The sequence below is a fragment of the Oncorhynchus clarkii genome, chromosome 27 (assembly GCF_045791955.1).
Source record: "Oncorhynchus clarkii lewisi isolate Uvic-CL-2024 chromosome 27, UVic_Ocla_1.0, whole genome shotgun sequence".
NCBI lineage: Eukaryota > Metazoa > Chordata > Actinopteri > Salmoniformes > Salmonidae > Oncorhynchus > Oncorhynchus clarkii.
In genome coordinates, this window is record NC_092173.1 from 28,385,405 (window position 1) to 28,407,022 (window position 21,618).

Consider the following 21,618-nt stretch of genomic DNA (forward strand, 5'->3'; position numbering starts at 1 on the left):
CCAAAGTAAGTTCATCTCTAGGAGACAGAACGCGTCTCCTTCCTGAGCGGTATGACGGCTGCGTGGTCCCATGGTGTTTATACTTGGGTACTATTGTTTGTGCACAGATGAACGTGGTACCTTCAGGCATTTGGAAATTGCTCCCAAGGATGAACTAGACTTGTGGTCTACAATTTTTTTTCTGAGGTCTTGGCTGATTTCTTTTGATTTCCCATGATGTCAAGCAAAGAGGAACTGAGTTTGAAGGTAGGCCTTGAAATACATCCACAGGTACACCTCCAATTGACTCAAATAATGTCAATTAGCCCACCAGAAGCTTCTAAAGCCATGACGTTTTCTGGAATTCTCCAAGCTGTTTAAAGGCACAGTCAACTTAGTGCATGTACACTTCTGACCCACTGGAATTGTGATACAGTGAATTATAAGTGAAATAATCTGTCTCTAAACAATTGTCATGCACAAGGTAGATGTCCTAATGGACTTGCCAAAATTATAGTTTGTTAACAAATTTGTGGAGTGGTTGAAAAACAAGTTTTAATTACTCCAACCTAAGTGTATGTAAACTTCCGACTTCAACTGTACCTGAGAGGAGGGGAGTACTGGACATAAGGTCAGACCAGAAGGGAGAGGGATGAGTAGGCAAAGGGGAGAAAGAGAGACCGACAGAAGCACAGCGGGTAGAACTTGAGTGTTAATCTTGCTCATAGATCCAGGATATGTTCATAGTTAGATCCCATATATGCTCATAGTTACATCCAAGATATGCTCAAAGTTGGAGGTTGCAGTTTGAGTGAGTTTATTACTTAGGACAGTCATGATGGGATGTGTGTAGAGTCTATACAGTACCTGCACCTTTGACCCAGCGCAGTATGGAGGTGATCTTGTTGCCCGTGGTGGCGTTACACTGTTTACAGACAGCTTTTGCTCTCAGCTCTCTCTGGAACTTGGTCTGTGGCTGCCACCTTTTCCACCTCGATTATTAGACAGACCCATTACTATGATATGAGAATGGTTGCATCGTAGCTGTTCTAATGATTGTGTTCAGTAAACCTAAATCTCAAAAACCTCTACCTATCAATATATTCAAAACTACAGCCCAATCCCATTTACCAGGTACTCCTCACAGTCAAACAGAACACAAAAGTGGAAAGGAGCCTGATTTGTGATAAAATGGAGATCAAATAGTGTGGTAAACCCATATAAGTAGTTAGGGCTAAGATGAGTGCTCAGATTGCACATAAAAAGGGAATAGGTTAAGAGTTCAGGGGACCTGAAACACGTCGCTACTACCATCACAAACCTGTTACAGAGGTCAGACTATACAAATCTGTTGTGTAGGATTAAGGTCCAGTCACCTCTTCCACCCCTGATCTACACAATGGAACTTCTGCACAAAAGAGAACAGTCAGAACATAACTCTGCAGATGGGAGAACTTTAGAAGCAGAGACAATGAAAACACACAAATGCAATTTCTCAGCGGCGGAGCCCCATAGCCATGTTCTGGTTGGGTGAGACTGACACAATGCCCAGTCGGCTTCCTCATTCCACAGGACAATTAAGTAGAGTAAAGGCTTTCAGTTTCTTTGTGTGGGACAACAGAGAGGACATGGTGGGGAGGAAAAGTTTAAAATCTGACATTACTGTGAAACTACATGTAGGCTGTCAGTCCTCCCCTCTGGATAAAAATCAATATATTAAAATGGTGTCTTATTTGCAATGTTCTTTATTATCTTTTCCAGTTTTAGATATGAAAAGAGGCATTCATTTTCTTAATTAAATACTTCATAAAGTAAAGCAAAAAAGTATTTACAAAATATTCAATTAAATTGTAATCAATGACTTCAGGTGGATCATTACAAGCACCTGCTAGCTGAGGAGAGAAAAATATAAATACAGAGAACTGCCACTTTGTTTCAGAAAAAAAATACATGGCATAACATTAGAATTTTTATTTTTGAAAAACAAAACAGCAATATATTACAGAACTCTCCTGAAATGCATTTCCACTAAACGGAAGCAGAAAAAGCCTTAGGAAACGTACTGTGAATGTCATTTTATACTCTTTTGAAATTGCTTCTTTAAAGATGATTTATATATAGACCTTTCAAGTTTGAATTATGATTTTCTCTTTTTAAAAATCCACATCGTTGCAAGCCCGTTCTCCCTTTCCAGACCCACAGTTTTTGGAAGTGTAGGAAAAAAGTAACACGGGACAAATTGGGGTTGGCGAGCATGGCCATAAAGAAGCATTGTGACCCCCAGCAGCAAAAGGTCATTGTCCATTGCCCCACTGTCCCTCTCCACCAGACAGGAAGTCCACAGGAGTCTCAAAGACTCCACACTGTAATGTTCAAAGAAAGCGAGCTCCAGCATGTCCACTTTTCTTTATACATATTTTCTTTTATCTAAAAAAAAGAAACACTTCAATCATCCTAAACTCAAAAAGAAAGAGCTAAATCACTGACAGTCGTGTAGAATCATACATTCAACATGATGGCCAACATGTCTCATTCAACAGGATATATGATGTAATCAAAAATATATATATGAGCAGCCTTTATTAGTTCGGTCTGTTGGGGATTTAATTTGTTGTTTTGCTAAACATCATGAATAGTGTTGCTACGGCAACATGACGCCTTTAAAACAAGGGATAAAACCTCAAAACACTGAAGGAAACAGCCACCCCTACAGCTTGTTGTAACACATATCGCTCTCGCAATTACTTTCTCAATTTAGTTCAAAGACATTCGGCAGCGCAAAATAAACAAAAACCAAGAAAATAAAACGATTGCATGTTCAATCCGTAGTAGAATCTCCTCGCTGATTTTTTCCTCTTTTTTTTAACGCTGAAGGATTTTGTTGATTCTAACAGCCCCGTGTTCCTGAATCATCATCAACAGGATGTTATTTTTCCTCCTCCAGGTCTTCCCAGAGTTCAGGGGGCGCTGGTGAGCAGGTCCTAGCTGTTGTTGTCAGACTCCTCGTCCTCGGCCTCACGGAGCCAGGTGAAGAAGGCGGTGACGGACTTCAGGGCCACACCCTTACCCTGCATCTCGGCGGGGTCCTTGCTGGACTCCCACTTGCTGAAGGCCTCCTCTTTGATCACGTCCTCATCGTACAGCGTGTCAAAGAACATCCGCAGCAGGTCTACAAGAAAGGAGGAAGAGAGCATGTCAATAATGTAAGCAGAGGGAGACAGGATTTCAATACACAATGTGCACAAAAATAACATCTAGGATACAAATTGGTCAACCACACCCCTCGGTCAAATAACCCCTATGGGAAAAAAGAAAGAAAAAGGCTAACATTATGAGACAAACACAGGACAAATCTGAGTCTTCAGCATGTTAACAAAAAAACGGGATGCACGATATATCGGTGAATATCTCAGAATCGACCGATATTAGCTAAAAATGCCAACATCGGTATGGGCTCGATGTCTTGTTTAACACCGATGTAAAAAACTATGTCAAAGCTGGCATAGTGCAGCCGATATACCATAGGTACATGACGTAATGACTCCACATAAAATGTTTTCACTGCACGTGCAACACAGCATTCCTAACCTAGCCCACAATGTCTGCTGTGTGGATCACGCAGTCAACAAGTTGAGCAGTCATTTGAAAGAGTAAGATAACTTCAGCGAGACAACTCAAAGAATAAATCCATTAAAGCCAAGATAATGGAATTCATTGCACATGACAATCAACCGTTCTCTGTCGTGGGTGATGTTGGCTTTCGTCGACCACCGGTACGCACTACCAAGTGCGCTATTTTTCAGATGTTGCCCTACCGGAGTTACACAGTAATAGCGTCACTGTTGTTAGCTTCACAACATACATACTTTGGAACTCCGTTTGGGTCTTTGCGTGTTAAAAAAGAAAGTAGCACTGTCAAAGCTGTACAAAAATGTCTGAAAATAAGCAAACACCGGTCACAAACGACGTGTTTACAATACCGCGTCGGTAATAAAGCATAATTTGTTTGACTGCAACTTCTGGGGTAGCTAGCTTTAGCTTGGTACCTAGATTGCACCAAAACAACCAGCATGAAAACAATGACCTGTAGAAACTGCAGTCATTTTCATTATTCTTAGCAATGATTTAGGAATCCTTGTGAGTAAGTATTAGCTAGGTAGGGACTTGTTGTTTGCCTGTTGAAATTGAACTTCAGTTCATGAAAATAAATAGCTAGCCAGCTACTTAACCCTGTTGCCCAAAGCTAATGTAATAAGTAGCCAGTTAGCTTCATCTGGCTAGTGAGGCTCACAAACTGGGGGTATGTGTTGTGAAGCTAGCCACAATAAGGATTAGGCACAATAGTGGAATTTGCTGTTTGCCTTCAAAATAAAAGTGTATCATTGACAGTAATGCAAAAGACAAATAGTAGAATTATGCCATACTTTTATTTTGAAGGCTAACCGCAAAGTCCACTATTGTGGCGAATCCTTATTGTGGCTAGCTTCACATAGATGGGTCCGACCATCATTAATCAAATAAGAACTGTTTTATAAATTAGGGTTATTTTAGATGATGACACCTAGTTTTTGTCATTTTTGGGGAAGAACATTGTTTGCATCCATGAGCTAGCTCGCTTAAAAAAAAAATACCAGCCCTGTAGGTGTGCGAGACAACTTTACCAGCATCATAGCATACGTATCGATGAATTGTTGTGACATGAAATACGTGTGCGCGTAATCAATGTGTAATAACCGTGTAAAAAATGTATGAACGCATTAAATTATTATGTGACGTGCAGTCATATTCAGGTCCTGATTGGTCAAATAGTGTTATTTGAAGTGTATCTTTTTTTGACACGCAAACGGCGTTCCATAGAAATCCTGGTTGAGAGTGACAGGACTGAACAAATGAACAACGAAACAGCCCTGCAAGTAAGTGACTGAAATAGGTTTGATTATGTTTTACTGGCAATGGGGACACAGGTAAATGTCAACAAAATAACTTTTTGATCAGTGTGGTGTGTGTGTGTGTGTGCGTGTGTGTAACCTTTAACTAGTCAAGTCAGGTAAGAACAAATTTTTACTTACAATGACGGCCTGGACGACGCTGGGCCACTTGTGCGCCGCCCTATGGGACTCCCAATCACGGCTGGATGTGATACAGCCTGGATTCGAACCAGGGACTGTAATGACACCTCTTGCACTGAGATGCAGTGCCTTAGACTACTGCGTTCATTGTGTGTTAACTATTTAACTGTACTAGAGTGCTTAAAAGGCCAGTAAAATGTTCAATATCGGTACTGTTTTTTTTGGGGCAAGGAAAATATCGGTATCAGTCAAAAATGTCATATCGGGTGCATTACAAAAAAAAATGCCAGACTTGACACATAGGGAAACAGAGAGGAAAGTGACTGAAGTCATTCTGTATCTCACTCACTGGCAGGCTGCTCCATCTCCACCATGAGGGCCTGCAAGGCGTAGAGAGCCTGCAGCTCCTTCTGCTCATCCTTCAGGTACTTGTGGAGCAGCTTGGCCCTCCGGGTGATCACCTTCGCATCCAACTTGTAAGGGTTCTCACCTGCAGGCAACGGGGGAGGGGTCAAAAACTACCTTTTGGTATTTTTTACATTAGTCCACTATTGATACAGTCCCAAAATGTTTTGCATGTCAGCAGTCATGTTTTCAAGATATTGGACTTTCAAGAAGCAAAGTGTCACCAGCCACATTATCATGATTACTTTTGGAGTGATCTGAGCCATAATGTGTTGGCTCGGATATATTATTTCTACATGGTCCGTTCCAGCACGGTTAAAGCAACCATGCATCGGTACAGAGCTGCTAAGTTCGGTGAAAAGAGTATTAGAGTGCAGGTTTGTCCTGATACAGTGTTGGATTGACAGGTAAAGGTAGGGTAACTCACAGATGATGGCTGATTGGCAGATGGATGTCATGACTGCTCTGACAAACATGTTGGAGGACATCTGCGTCTCGTCCAGGTTGGCCTAAAGAGGGGAGGCACAGTCACAACACATATCAGTGGGATTGAGCAGTGGGATATACAACAAGGACCAATAGGACTAATGGGGATATATATATACAGTGCACTCAGAAAGTATTCAGACCCCTTTCCGTTATCATTATTTTGTTACGTTACAGCCTTATTCTAAAATGGATTTTATATATATATATATATATATATATATAGCAATCTACACACAATACCCCATAACAACGAAGCAAAAACAGAAATACCTTATTTACATAAGTATTCAGACCTTTGCTATGAGACTCAAATTGAGCTCAGGTGCATCCTGTTTCCATTGATCATCCTTGAGATGTTTCTACAACTTGATTTGAGTCCAACTGTGGTAAATTCAATTGACGGGACATGATTTGGAAAGGCACACACCTGTCTATATAAGGTCCCACAGCAAAATCCAAGCCATGAGGTCGAAGGAATTGTCCATTGTCCTGTGCCTCGACACAGGATTGTGTCGAGGCACAGATCCGGAAGTTTACCAAAACGTTTCTGCAGCATTGATTACTCCCCAAGAACACAATGGCCTCCATCATTCTTAAATGGAAGAAGTTTGGAACCACCAAGACTCGAACGTCTCTGGATAGACCCCAGATAGCTGAGCAGCGACACTCCCCATCCAACCTGACAGAGCACTGAGAGGATCTGCAGAGAAGAATGGGAGAAACTTCCCAAATACGTGTGTGCTAAGCTTGTAGCGTCATACCCAAGAAGACTTGAGGCTGTAATCGCTGCCAAAGGTGCTTAATACTTACAGTACCAGTCAAAAGTTTGGACACATCGACTCATTCAAGGGTTTTTCTATATTTTTAAGGAAAATAGTTTTTGAATAATAGTGAAGACATTAAAACTATGAAATAACACACGTGGAATCATGTAGTAATAAAAAAATAAAGTGTTAAACAATTAAAAATATTTTATATTTGAGATTCTTCAAAGTAGCCACCCATTGCCTTGACAGCTTTGCACATGCTAGGCATTCTCTCAACCAGCTTCATCTGGAATGCGTTTCCAACAGTCTTGAAGGAATCCCACATATGCTGAGCACTTGTTGGCTGCTTTTCATTCACTCCACAGCCCAACTCATCCCAAATCATCTCAATTGGGTTAAATTCAGGGGATGGTGGAGGCCAGGTCATCTGATGCAGCACTCCATCACTCTCCTTCTTGGTCAAATAGCCCTTACACAGTCTGGAGGTGTGTTGGGTCATTGTCCTGTTGAAAAACAAATGGTAGTCCCACCAAGCGGAATCCAGATGGGATTCAGTATCGCTGCAGAGTCCTGTGGCAGCCATGCTGGTTAAGTGTGCCTTGAATTCAAAATAAATCACTGTGTGTCATCAGTAAAGCACCATCACACCTCCTCCTACATGCTTCACGATGGGAACCACACATGCTGAGATCATCTGTTCACCTACTCCATGTCTCACAAAGGCAGAGGTAAATCTGGTTTTCCTTTCCTGTGGCGGTCATCACGAGAGCAAGATGGTTTATGCGACTGCACTTGAAGAAACGTATACATTTCTTGACATTTTCCGTATTGACTGACCTTCATGTCTTAAAGTAATGATGGACTGTCGTTTCTCTTTGCTTATTTGAGCTGTTCTTGCCATAATGTGGACTTGGTCGTTTACCAAATAGGGCTGATTGGCTCAAACGCATTAAGTAAAGAAAGAAATTCCACCAAGTAGCTTTTAAAAAGGCACACCTGTTAATTTAAATGCATTCCAGGTGACTACCTCATGAAGCTGGGAAAGAGAATGCAAAGAGTGTGCAAAGCTTTCATAATGGCAAAGGGTGGCTACTTTGAAGAATCTCAAATATAAAATACATAATAATTTGTTCAACACTTTTTTGCTTACTACATGATTCCATATCTGTTAATTCATAGTTTTGATGTCTTCACTATTATTCTACAACGTAGGAAATAGTACAAAAAAATATATTTAAAAAACTTGAATGAGTCGGTGTGTCCAAACCTTTGACTGGTTCTGTATGTAAAAGTGATATTGAATACATTTTACATTGAATGTGCAACAAATATTTATGTTCTTTGTCATTATGGGGTATTGTGTGTAGATTGAAGGGGCAAACTATTTAATACATTTTAGAATAAGGGGGGTCTGAATACTTTCCGAATGCACTGTTAACAAAAGCAAACCGAAATATTAATTGGGTGAGTGGACACACTCTCCCTCGTCATACCTCGACCCAATCATAAATCCTCTGGTTGTCAGCCTTGTCCTGTATGAGTCTGTCCAGCTGTTTGTTCAGCTCCTCTGAGCTCAGCTCTTTCTTTCTGCTCTTCTCTGTCTCATCATCTCCTCCTCCCAGGGTGAACTCCACATTCTGCATTCAGAGGAAACACACAGCAAGAGAGTGAAACTTCCCATCATTACTGTTAAGGGCTTTCCAGACAGGAAGTGATGAGGCGGAAAGTTTGCCAAAATAGAGCAGATTCCCATTTTCTCTGCTTCGGCTGAGTAGCTTTCAAGTGCACGAGCACCGCAGATCGCTCCGCCTAGGATAATGTCGCTTTAGCTCCATTGAAAATCAACGGGCAACTCTGCTGCCGCTTCCTGTCTGGAAAGCCCTTAAAACTTCTTAAGACTAGGGGGCACTATTTTCACATACGGATAAAAAGTGTGCCCAAAGTAAACTCAGGCCCAGAAGCTAGGATATGCATATAGATTGGTAGATTAGGATAGAAAACACGAAGGTTTTTAAAACTTAAAATTATATCTGTGAGTATAACATAACTTATTTGGCAGGCAAAACCCAGAGGACAAACCACCCAGGAAAATAATTGTTTGAGGTCACTTTCTTTTCAATGGGTTTTCTATGGGGATCTAGGCCCTTACTTGCAGTTCCTATCGCTTCCACTAGATGTCAACAGTCTTTATGGAAATGTTTTTCCTTTGAGAAATGAAGAAGTAGGGCTGTTCAGAACGAGGGTCGAGTCTAGTGTACTGTTGTGGTTGGGGCGGCCGACCTGAAAGCCCGCTCCACTTTGTTTTCGTTCGGTATTGAACACAGTTTATCCCGTCTTAAATTTTATAGATGATTTATATTTAAAAATACCTAAAGTTGGATTAGGAAAGTTGTTTGGATCAAGTTTACAGATAACTATATTAGATACTTTGTAGTCATGTTGCGCGCCAAATAATTGACATTTTGGAAATATAACGACAGAATTTATCGAACAAAAGGACCATTTGTGATGTTTAATGGACATATTGGAGTGCCAACAGAAGATCTTCAAAGGTAAGGCATGAATTATATCGTTATTTCTGACTTGTGTCGCGCCTGGCGGGTTGAAAAGTGATTTTCATGTGTTTGTTAGATGGGGTGCTGTCCTCAGATAATAGCATGGTTAGCTTTCGCCGTAAAGCCTTTTTGAAATCCGACACTGTGGCTGGATTAACAAGAAATACATCTTTAAACCGATGTATAACACTTGTATGAGTTATGCTATTTCACTGGGTGTTGTCAAATCGGATTGGCACGAGAATGGATCACTAAGAAGTTAAAGCACCTTGGGACAACTGTTGATGCAAGTAAAACTATAAACACAATTGATTGCAATTTGATAGATTGATCTAAAGGTAGCCTCAGCAATATGAGGTAGATGCAAAGTAAACAGCAGTGGGTCAATTTCAGCAACTAAAGTGAGGCTCAACCTCAGCTGTTTTGGTCCCCTGGCTGGAAGAGCGTGAAGCGAATCCGTGCACATGCACAAATACTGTGACTGTATCTTGCTTATCTCGATATCTGCAGTGCTGCTCGTGGCAAAGTAATTTAGCTGAGTCCACCTTCAATAATTGACTATTATTTCATATTTGTCTCTTCGTTCAAAAAGGGGCAATACTATATGGTGAATCTGCTTTCAACCCCTACAGGGTCATGACCTCCGACCTCTTACCTTTTCTGTCACAAACTTGTTGACGTCCTCGTCCTCAGGCAGAAAGTCTTTCCAGCTAAGCCCCGCCTCCCTCCACATGGCGCCTGACTTTTTATGGCTCTGAGGTAGCAGATACAGGTGGTTCCATTAAAAACACTTTGGATCCACAAACATGACATTTGCATAGAATTCAAACATCAAAAGGTCTTCTAGACGTCTGGACAGATATGAAAACATAAAGCACGATCTCCTTCACAGGTTGGGTAGAGAGAGAACATACCATTCCTTTGCAGAGTAAGGTGAGGATATGGACCAGCAGAACTCCAGCCGTCCCCTGAGGAACCAGGGGCTTGGATATCTCCCTACAGGGTCATAGGTCAAAAAAGGGTCAGTAGGTCACATCTTAATATAGAGGATACTGACTGATTAAATATAGTTATTATTATTAGAGGCCTAGAATGAAGCCTGGGACTGACTTGAAGAGCTGTCCCATGGGGATGCCTCCTTCGTGAAGCATAGGGGTGATAAGCTCAGCCAGGTAGAGCCAGATGTGGGGGACGTCTATGGCCATGTCCTCCGCCACCTCCAGTATCTCTTGAAGCCTATTGACACACACCAAATCACTCAGATTTATCAGATAGACTATCTAGAAAAGAAAAAGGTCAATATACTAGTGATCCACTATAACCTTTTCCACATATTCAATGTTTCACAACTCATTTGTGTATAGTGCTGTTCCACGGGCAGAAAACACAAACTCTCTCTGAGGTGACTGACCCTCTGTAGTACTGCTCTCTGGGCAGGGTCCCTGCCTTGTACAGCTGGTGCAGCAGCAGGCCCATGCGTTCTCTGACGATGGGGCTGCGCTCCAGAGTGGACTCTAGACCACTCCGTACAAACACAAAGAGCAGCGGGGTGCTGTTCATCTCCACTACACACTGCAGCGCCTCCTACAGCGCAGGAGGGGAAACAGGATTCAAAGGTTAGTTTTAGTCCTCTAAAGTAGGGCAGTGTTTCAATAATAAAAACATCAAAATAACCTGTTTTGTTGTACATCATTTACATGGAAAGCCATTTTCAATTACCACCATGTGGCCAACTAGCTACAGTATGTATCACATCTGTGTGTGGTTGATATGTAGGTCTCTCCAATGATCTGCATGGGTATAAGTGTGATGTACCTTCATGTCGTTGATGTGTAGGTACTCCTCTATGATAGCTGTGGACTTCTTTTCCAGCATTTCTTCACTCAAGGCAGGTTTGTTCTGGGCAGGAGGGGGGGTCAGAGCAGCTTCCCTCTTCACTGTGGCCCAAACAGAGAGAGAAAGTCACATACAAATGTCTCCCTGAGAAATCCTTGCCTTTAAAAACATTGCAAATTCCCCGTAAAGGTCCCTGAATTGGTTAACATAGCACCAACTATGTTAACTGCCTTTCCCCATCCCTTTAAAACTCCTGGTCACTCCTGCCAGCAGTACCGTAAAGCCTGACAGAAAGTATGCTGTGTGTATTCTTTGTTTCGTACCATCGTCTTTGCTCCTGGCTCGGTCTCTGCTGCTCCGGTCATCGGTCATGCTGGCTACACGGCGTACAGGATCAGCAGGGCCGCGGTGCTCCCTCTCTCTGCTGTGCTCCTCCGTCTCCCTGCTAAAGCTCCGCTTCGTGACCGGGGGCCGGTTCCTGTCCCGGTCGTCTCGCCGGTCATCCCGCCTGTCGAAGCGGTCGTTGCTGCCACGGTCATGACGCTCGAATCTGTCACTGCCACGGTCCCGGCTCGAGCTGTTCCTGTTTGTGTATATGGGCAGGGGGAGGGGGTAGATGCAAAGAGTCACAAGATTACCTTAATTAATCTGAACCAATCATAAACATTCTGCCCTGTAGTAGCAGTGATGTTCCATATTCAAACCAGTGCCTTTGGATAATATTAAGACCCCTTGACTTTTTCCACATTTTGTTACATTACAGCCTTATTCTAAAGTTTATTTAATTGTTGTTGTTTTTTTACACACAATACCCCATAATGATGAAGCAAAAACAGTTCAGAAATGTTTGCTAATTTATTAAAAATATAAAACTGAAATATCACATTTACACAAGTATTCAGAACTTTTACTCAGTACTTTGTTAAAGCACCTTTGGCAGCCTCGCGTCTACTTGGGTATGACGCTACAAGCTTGCACACCTGTATTTTGGGATTTTCTCCCATTCTTCTCTCAGATCCTCTCAAGATCTTTCAGGTTCGATGGGGAGCGTTGCTGCTCAGCTATCTTCAGGTCTCTCCAGAGATGTTCGATCGGGTTCAAGTCCGGGCTCTGGCTGGGCCACTCAAGGACAGTCAGAGACTTGTCTCGAAGCCACTCCTGCGTTGTCTTGGCTGTGTGCTTAGGGTTGTTGTCCTGTTGGAAGGTATACCTTCATCCCAGTCTGTGGTGCTGAGCGCACTGGAGCAGGTTTTCATCAAGGATCTCTGTACTTTGCTCTGTTCATCTTTCCCTCGATCCTGACTAGTCTCCCAGTCCCTGCCCTGCCATCCCCACAGCATGATGCTGCCACTACCATGCTTCACCGTAGGGATGGTGCCAGGTTTCCTCCAGACGTGACACTTGGCATTCAGCCCAAAGAGTTCAATCTTGGTTTCATCAGACCAGAAAATGTTGTTTCTCACGGTCTGAGAGTAGGTGCCTTTTGGCAAACTCCAAGCGGGCTGTCATGTGCCTTTTACTGATGAGTGGATTCCGCCTAGCCACTACCATAAAAGCCTGATTGGTGATGTGCTGCAGAGATGGTTGTCCTTCTGGTAGGTTCTCATAGCAAAGAGTCTGAATACTTATGTAAAAAGGGTATTTCTGCTTTTTTATTTTTTAATACATTTGCAAAAAAAATAATCTAAAAACCCGTTTTCGCTTAGTCATTATGGGGTATTTTGTGTAGATTATGAGGATGATTTATTTTTAATCAATTTTAGAATGTGGCTGTAACAAAATGTGGAAAAAGACAAGGGGTCTGAAGTCTTTCGGAAGGCACTATATGTAAAGGACAGATGTAGTCTTTTGTAACGTCCCAGTGCTGCTGACCTCTGAGGAACTCTTCTGTCCGAGTCATGTGAGGGCCCTGAGGAGGAGGGCTGCTGTGGCTGCAATGCTGAGAACCTGTTGAGGGTGCTAGTGGCTGGGCGGCCTCCTGACTCTGGGGCTATGAACACACAGAGAACACAAACACTGAATTTTTGAAGAGCCTAAGAGTAGATATTTCACAATGGTGGTTGTACTGGTAAGAGGACTTACTGGCTTCACCAGCGGGTTTGGCTCCGGTGGTGCCTCCACTGCTGCCCTTGCCCCAGCTGCCCCACATGCCCTTACCCCCGAGCTGGGGCGCCAGCAGCTGGTTGTTGAAGTCCAAAGCCCCGGGCTGCAGAGAGAAGGAGAGGTTAGAAACATTACTGTTGAGGAAAGAAGACTTGCAGGATTGTTGGGGGCAAAACATCTTGAGATCTGAAAAAGGTCTGAAGTTTTGAGTTATATAAGTGAGGAGTCAGGAATAGTATGGTAATAACTCTAAATGGAGGTTAAAGGTTAATTGGTGTGTGCCAGACTACAGAGTGAGTGGGTTTGGTGTTTCAGTTGGGAATGGCAGGGCTGATAGAACTTTACAATGGGGTTGAAGGTTAAGGAGGTGGATGCTAGACTGCAAGTAGAGGGGGTTGGAGTATTTCAGTCCAAACTGAGTATGGGTCCACGGTACGTGGCTGAGAATCCACAGTATAATGTATCACTGACCTTAGTGATCTTGCTGAGTCGGCTGGTGTCGATGGGTCTGCTCTTGGTGGAGATGGGAACTGTGTTCCAGCCCTCGTCCTGGGGCTGACTCCTTTGGCCCGTCTGGGGGTGTTGGCCCCCGCGGCTCCCCTGATCTCTTCCTCCACCACCACGTCCTCCAACTCCTCCTCGGGTGTTCTGGTTGAGGAGTTGCTGCTGCACCTTGAGAACCTCCCTGTGCTCCTCCAGCTCAGCATCCTTGTGGATCTGGTCTATGGTCTTGGGGCCCTGCTCTCCTCTCCTGGGGACCCACGTGTTCTGGGAGGGGAGGCAGGGAGTGAGTTAGGGCTGTCCACAACTAAAAAAAATCTTGGTCGACAGAGACGTCCTGTTCTTTCGACCAATTGATTTTTCAATATATAGGCAGACACACCCTATGTGTTTGAATAAAACCAACTATATATGCACGGAGCTTGTCTGATGCTTTAAGCACACTGTTTGATTAAATAATTAAGAGACAAATGAGACAAGAAAGAGCCCGATGGTCACACAGTTACAACAAAATGACAGTGAGTGCCTGTGTGACTGGCGCACGTTGTCTCGCTCTCCTCCCTACTGTATTGAAAAGGCACCACAGCACAGGAAGTGTTTATTGGGCTGTCCATTTAGTTTCTTACTCGTTTCTGACTGAAAAGTTATGTTACCGAAATCCCTAATTTGTTTAGGAAAAACATTTCCTATTCCCTCAACCCTTGTAAAACATGTAAGCATCGCATGCATGTGACCAGTAGGGCCTGACCTATAGCCCATAATAATCACATCAATATATTGGTTATAACAAACTCCAAACACAGTAACATGTGACAGCAAAATGGATGAGGAGGATGTGAAAAAGCAATGTGCAAATGTTTACTGGTTGTTCAGGAGGGAAAGGGGAAGTCAGATCTGTGGAAGACATTTGACTTAGTTATGGAAACTACTGGAGATCTAGATAAAGAGTAGATATGGAAAAAGTATAGGGTATAGGAGCAAGCGTTGTGTGACTATTGTGTGCCAAACAGTTGCTGTTAAATGATTAAAAAAACAAACAATTTGGAAGTGTAAACACCAAATAAATAAGTGTACCAAAGAGTCTGTTCTAACGAGAAATAAAATATATAAAGCCTTGATTATAGCAGACTAAAAACAGTTGCATGGATTCGTGAATTGCGATGTATTTATTGTTTAGGCTAATTACTCAAAGCTCCCTTTGTTATTTAATTTTAAAACTAAAATGCTTGATTGCATTTTAAAGCATGAAGTTGGGGTATGCTATGTGATGGCATGAACAAATGAATAATTGATCGATTGATTGATACAGTAGCCCAAGTTAGTTACGGTTTTAAGACAAAACAGGACACGGTCTTAGGCCGACAGCTCGACAAGGATACTTATACAAAGCCTACTAATTATAATGATGATCATAATAACAATAAGGAGATCAAGAAAAATGAGGGTATACGAGTGAGAGCTGCGTACATATTATGTGACAAACAGGTGGTGTTAGATCACAATATTATTTTTCTCCTGTTTGGAACAGTGTAAACACTAAATAAATTAGAAGTAATACCAGTCTGTTCTAACGGAAAAACACATATAAAGCCTTCATTACAGCAGAGCAAAGCTTAAAAATGGCTTTATCCACCATTTTGCTGTTGCATTAAGCTTGGTGCTCATGGAATCAGTAGGCTATAAACAAACACTCTAACAGGCAACAGAAGCAGGACCTGACTTATTTCTGAAGATATATATATATATATATATATAAGGATGATTTATAAAGCCAGGCACATTTAACAGTTAGGCTATTGATTATAGATCCAATTAAGTTGGGGTTTCCTCTCTGCTGAATTCTCTTAGACAATTAGGCTAAGGCAACGGCTGTTTCGTTTCTGTTGCTGCTGCTTCCGCCAATGTTCTCAATCCCAATATGCCGGTCAACTTTGCTATTATGCAGATAGCAACATAGGGAAAGGCAACCATTCTAGGGCGCACTGAAGAGTATGTTTCATAACCGCGGGCAGCGACTGTATCCAACGAAGGATAAACCTCATGTTATAAAATAGATATTATTTCATTTTTACATACTCAATTTTATATTGTTTTTTTTTTACATACTATAACCATATACAATTTAGTATCACATGTCTCAGAGTGATGGACTGTGCCATTCCGTGGCCTCTGCAATGGATTAGTCCACTGAGACCGGAGTGAATCAGACCGGTGTCTTGCACACCCTGTAAAAAATGTATTGCGACTGCTCGACTAAAGAAATCTGGGTCGACCAAACAATGGACCAGTCGACTAAATGGGGTGAGCCCTAGAGTGAGAACAGTAATATTATCAACCAAACAATGGACCAGTCGACTAAATGGGGTGAGCCCTAGAGTGAGAACAGTAATATTATCAACCAAACAATGGACCAGTCGACTAAATGGGGTGAGCCCTAGAGTGAGAACAGTAATATTATCAACCAAACAATGGACCAGTCGACTAAATGGGGTGAGCCCTAGAGTGAGAACAGTAATATTATCAACCAAACAATGGACCAGTCGACTAAATGGGGTGAGACCTAGAGTGAGAACAGTAATATACTTTAACTGAGGATTGGAGTTAGATGGAAGAGTGTGGCGTACTCTTAACACTCCATATCTTTCCAGGCAAAGGTTTTTTAGTCAATAAACTAAGACATAAATGGGTGACAACCAGGCTACAGAAAGAGCGGGAGAGATGCCTTGCCCTAACTTGACACCGTTGTCAGCTTTTCCAGAGAATGGAAACTGAAACTAGAGTGTTTTCCCAGTAAACAGCAGGGGCCAGTGTTCTGACTGAGTGCAGCTGATCAGCTCTTGTGAAACATCCCGACTGCTGCTTTGGTAAGACACTTACTGGGGGTGGAACCATAGAGATCCTATAACGTAGTTATGTGGTGCACATGTTGGAACCCTGTCTGAACATGTAGGAAGCCTCCTCACACACACCTACATGATCTGTGTTGTACAGGGAGAAGACATTAGTGAGGATACAGGATCCAGTGTAACACCACATCACTGCTCTCCCCATACTGCGAGTCACTGTCGAACAGACACACAAACACACAGGCTCTGCAAACATTTTCTCAGAAAAGTCACTGGATACTAAACTAGTTCAAGTGGAACAGTCCAGCTTTTATTTTTTCTGGTAAACTGCATTACGGGAAACCATAGAGGCCTAGGCTACAGATCCACCTGTATGTCCTTAGTAACTAGTCGTTTTCAAATAAAGTAAGAAATGTGAGTTTGTGAATCACTGAAAACTTAGGGAATGGGGCATAGGCATGAGGCTTGGGCTGTATACCAGGCTATTTGGAAATACCCACGGGAGGTTTTTCAACACTGTCAATACCACAAACTATTTATTTGACATTATTTTTTAATAATTTGAATATTTGTAGCTACTTAAGTAAATACCTGCAGTCAACTTGTGCAATTTAGGAGATAACGCGGACCTTGTTATTTCATTGCGAAGCTTTACCGGTAGTCTTGGGATTAACTGCAGCCCGCGCCAGGTGATCTTGTTATAGTATGGAATTCACAACTAAATATCTTAGAACTATTAAGTTAACCGTCTAAAATGTGCTAAATGCTCTGCAGTTGTGTATTTGGTTTGCTAACTTAGTACCAAGTTATCTAGCTAAGTGGTTAGCTTCTTGCAATTAAGCTCCTCTTGGTAACAGCAGAGAATCCCTTCCGTTTAATATTTATTTTGCGTGTGCAGCAGACTAACATTTTTGAGTTACTTGTATAACTTTATGAGTGGGATGTCTGTCCTGCAAAGTTTGTCAAGAGACTGTATAAAATGTTTGCATGCGTTTGTTATATTTTACATGTACTTGTTAGCATTGCTAACCTTTGGATTGAAAATAGTGCCCCTTGTGTTCAGCACAGGTATTACCGAATATCCCAGTATGGCACTCGGTCATTATGAAGGTAGGACAATCTGGATACTGCCCAAGCCTACTAGGCATGGATAAGTAGTTTATGTGAACATCAAGGGACACATCCATTTGGAAGGGAGGTAAACATCTAGATGGTGAATGACATGGAGAGGAGAGAGTCGTTTACAATGGCTTGGAGAGAAGGGAATGGCTGCAGGGTGCAGACTGACTCCAGTCTCAGTTTATGGCACCAAGGGCCCAGCTGGGGAGCCTCCCTGTATTAAAGATCTGACCTTGTCTCCCTCTGAGCCCACTTCAGAACCCTCGACACCCACACAGACTAGTGAGGGTGTCTATGGGCCAGTAAAACGCCAACACACAAAACAACACAACCCACTATTATACACTACACCTGCATGCATATAGAGGGCTTGTAAAGGACATGAGGGGTCAGAGGTGATTTGGGGTCATGGGTAAATTCAGAGGTAATGTAGGGTTAGGGGAGAATATTCTGTCTATGGTAGTTTGACCCATAGTGTTTACTGATATGCTTGGATACATAACAACCAGAGGACAAGGGTCAGTCAGATTAGATTAGAGATTACCAAAAGGTTTAGGTGAGGGGGCTAAAGCATTCCCCAGACACTGGTGGGTGGTGTGTGTGTGTGTTACGAGATATTACCCTCCTGAGGTCCAGTACGTCCTGCAGCATGAAGCGGATTCTGGACGATGTCTTCTTCTCCTTGATGATCTTGTCCATTTGGGCAAAGTACTGGTCCATACGTGGCTACAGAAAGAGAGTCAGGCAGGTTAGTGTGTATGTAAATCTGATTCTCAGAAATAATTTGGCATAAGTGTTCTAAACGATGTGGTCTGTTAGTGACACTGGTTCAGCGTTACCTTTGCCTTTTCAAAGTCCAGGTCCTTCCCTATAGTTGACAAGAGTCTACAGAGGCACTCTAGTGACTCCTCATCGTGGTTCTTCAGCAGCTTGACGATGCAGTCGTGCATGATGGCCTCCGTCAGCATCTTCAGCTTGAATAGCTCACCAATGAACTTGATGTTGCCTAGCGACCGCCGCCGTGCCTTGTCTTTGGCCTCCTCCAGCTCTGCCTTCAGGCGATCCTTCTCCTCCTTCAGACAGGAAGTGAGGCATATCAGACAGATGGTCAACTGATGCATACAGAAACCAAAACCAAGTGTGTGTGAAGGACATTTTAATTGGTCACTGAGAGCACAGCTCGTACCGTGGCTGCAGCGTCCAGCTCTTTCTGCTTCTTCTCAAAGATGACATCATCGTCCTTGTCCTTCTCAAACTCCTTCTGACAGCGGTTCAGAAGCAGCTTGCGGAAATTCACAGTGACTCCCGGCTTGTCTGTGGTGGGGACTTTGAGCTGACGAGAGGAACAGAAAAACACAAACATTTAGGCCACGGTTGGAAAGCTTTGCAGACGTCACATAATGCATAAGAGGGAACGTGAGAGGAGACGTCATGAGTGTGTAATGGCACCACTCAGAAACGTGGCACAGAACAGAGGTCAGCAACGAACCAAGACCAGCACACTAGATGTACACACAAACAGACACACACCCTTCAGAGTCACTCACCCCAATAAGGCAGCGGCACATGTTGGCGTAGGCCACGGAGAAGTTGGGTTCAGAGATGGCCTTCTCAAAGATCAGATCTATCACTCCCTTCAGCCTCTCCTCTGTATCGATGGTCAGCTCTGTGACCTGCTTCATCAGCTGTTGGAACATCTGAGGGGTCAGCTTGTTCAGGATACTACGGACCCTCTTGAACAGCTCCTGGGTCTTGGCCTGTTCCGAGTCGTCGCTCTCCTCCTCAGGAGTAGCTTGCCCACTGGTAGCCTTCTTGACAGCGGGCTTCCAGGCCTTCTCAGCCTTGTTGAGCTTCACGTCTTCCGTCAGAGACGAAGAGATGTTGATGATCCTCCTGGGCTCCTTACGCTGGCCCTGCTGGGAGCGACGCGGTCCTCCACCACCCATACCAGAGGGCTGAAGGAGAGGAGGGAAGGGAAAAGGAAAGAAATTCAGTCAACATTTTTTAAATATAACCCCAGAGTTTCAGAATCTGAGTGTAGTCTGAGAAGATTGACAGTTTTTCATGATAACTCACTGGTCCTCCTCTGTGGCCACCTCCACCTCCTCCCATTCCAGGCCTGCCCAGGTTGGCAAACGAGGGTGTGAAGTCGGGGCCCATGTTCATCCCTGGCAAACGGCTGGGGTCCAGCTGGCGGAGAGGGGCCTTATTGGCCTGGAGAGAAAGAATGACCGAACAAGGACAGAAGAGAAAGAATGACAGACACAAAGAAAGACAAAATAACTGGTAAATAAAGTGGTCTATCTGAAGAAAAATATATATATTCTCGAATGGACCGTGCAGTGGTTCCTCCAGTCCAGCAGGGGACAGAGTGTTGTACTGTACCTTGTCCAGCACCACGTCACTGATCTGAGGCAGGCCCTCAGGCTTGGACATGGCGGCACTGATGAACTGGAAGCCCAGCAGGAAGTCCCTGTCATACCTCTTCTTCTCCTCTGGGTCTATAGGCCTACATAGTTCTGATGGAGAGGAACAAGGAATTATAGATGAATCACATTTATGTGAGTTTTCATCAGTATAGTGTTCAGGGTTTAGGTTGGTAGAGTTGGGGTATATAGTCTGTCATCTGAACTGTGTATTACTCCGTTTCACTTCTAAAAATCATAGATTGACGTCAAATGGGACTTTATGACTCGTGCTCTGACAAAGCATTTCCAATAAAGTGAAACTTTGCATCCTCACTTGACTGACACGCAGATCTTGTGAGATAAGGTGTAGAGGATAACGTTAAGAGGATAACATTTCAAGTATAGAAATGTTATAGGGCATCTCCGGGCCAAGGTTCAGAACCCACCCTCTTTGTACTGGTACTTCAGATCCTCTGGCTTGGGTTCGATATTCTCTGCATCCAGTTTGTCCTCCTTCTCCTCCCACGTCTCATCCACCTCTTCGACTGCAGGGGTGTTGGCTGGGCGGGGCTCCTTAGCGTCAGAGGCAGAAGTGGGTGCGGCCTGCTCTGGCTCAGGAGTGCTCTCCACTACCTGCTCCTGGAGAGGGGTGAGAGAGGGAGAAAGAGAGGCAGGGAGAAAAAGGGAGAGAGAGGGGGGAGAGGGAAAGAGAAGGAGAGAGAGGGGGGAGAGGGAAAGAGAAGGAGAGAGAGGGGGGAAAGGGAAAGAGAAGGAGAGATGGGAGAGGGAAAGAGAAGGAGAGATGGGAGAGGGAAAGAGAAGGAGATAGGGGGGGAGAGGGAGAGAGAGGAGGAGAGTTGAGGGAGAGAGAAGGAGAGGGTTGAGGGAGAGAGAGAGAGGAGGGGCAGAGAGAGAGGGGGATGGGGGTATTAGTTAGTGTACATTGTTTTCATTCTTGGGTTTTTAATGGGCCAGTTGTAAAAAGGCATTCTTAAAGCTTTGATATGAGATGGCGTGGGTGGCGTTTGATATGAATGGCGTGGGTGGTGTGTTTTTGATATGAGATGGCGTGGATGGTGTGTTTGACATGAGATGGCGTGGGTGGTGTGTGTGACATGAGATGGCGTGGGTGGTGTGTGTGATATGAGATGGCGTGGGTGGTGTGTTTGATATGAGATGGCGTGGGTGGTGTGTTTGATATGAGATGGCGTGGGTGGTATGTATGATATGAGATGGCGTGGGTGGGTGTGTTTGATATGAGATGGCGTGGGTGGTATGTATGATATGAGATGGCGTGGGTGGTATGTTTGATATGAGATGGCGTGGGTGGGGTGTTTGATATGAGATGGCGTGGGTGGTGTGTTTGATGAGATGGCGTGGGTGGTGTGTTTGATATGAGATGGCGTGTTTGATATGCGATGGCGTGGGTGGGGTGTTTGATATGAGATGGCGTGTTTGATATGAGATGGCGTGGGTGGGGTGTTTGATATGAGATGGCGTGTTTGATATGAGATGGCGTGGGTGGGGTGTTTGATATGAGA

At 43.6% G+C, this 21,618-nt stretch overlaps 1 protein-coding gene across 13 annotated transcripts in view; it reads right to left on the reverse strand.

Annotated features, from left to right (window-relative positions):
• Positions 1-1,701: 1,701 nt before the first annotated feature.
• Positions 1,702-21,618, reverse strand: part of LOC139386420 (eukaryotic translation initiation factor 4 gamma 1-like) — a 70,760-nt gene continuing 50,843 nt past the window's right edge. For all 13 annotated transcript variants that reach the window (XM_071132010.1, XM_071132009.1, XM_071132006.1 and 10 more), the window contains 20 exons: positions 20,524-20,716; positions 20,055-20,188; positions 19,746-19,883; positions 19,217-19,624; positions 18,856-19,002; positions 18,509-18,742; positions 18,291-18,395; positions 13,675-13,971; positions 13,183-13,306; positions 12,973-13,090; positions 11,424-11,683; positions 11,080-11,201; positions 10,676-10,848; positions 10,375-10,500; positions 10,179-10,260; positions 9,920-10,018; positions 8,203-8,346; positions 5,881-5,962; positions 5,398-5,538; positions 1,702-3,148 (listed from right to left, as the gene is read on the reverse strand). In XM_071132010.1, coding sequence (XP_070988111.1) covers positions 2,961-3,148; positions 5,398-5,538; positions 5,881-5,962; positions 8,203-8,346; positions 9,920-10,018; positions 10,179-10,260; positions 10,375-10,500; positions 10,676-10,848; positions 11,080-11,201; positions 11,424-11,683; positions 12,973-13,090; positions 13,183-13,306; positions 13,675-13,971; positions 18,291-18,395; positions 18,509-18,742; positions 18,856-19,002; positions 19,217-19,624; positions 19,746-19,883; positions 20,055-20,188; positions 20,524-20,716 — 3,315 coding nt within the window. In that variant the 3' untranslated portion in view covers positions 1,702-2,960. The remainder of the gene's footprint in view (positions 3,149-5,397; positions 5,539-5,880; positions 5,963-8,202; positions 8,347-9,919; positions 10,019-10,178; positions 10,261-10,374; positions 10,501-10,675; positions 10,849-11,079; positions 11,202-11,423; positions 11,684-12,972; positions 13,091-13,182; positions 13,307-13,674; positions 13,972-18,290; positions 18,396-18,508; positions 18,743-18,855; positions 19,003-19,216; positions 19,625-19,745; positions 19,884-20,054; positions 20,189-20,523; positions 20,717-21,618) is intronic.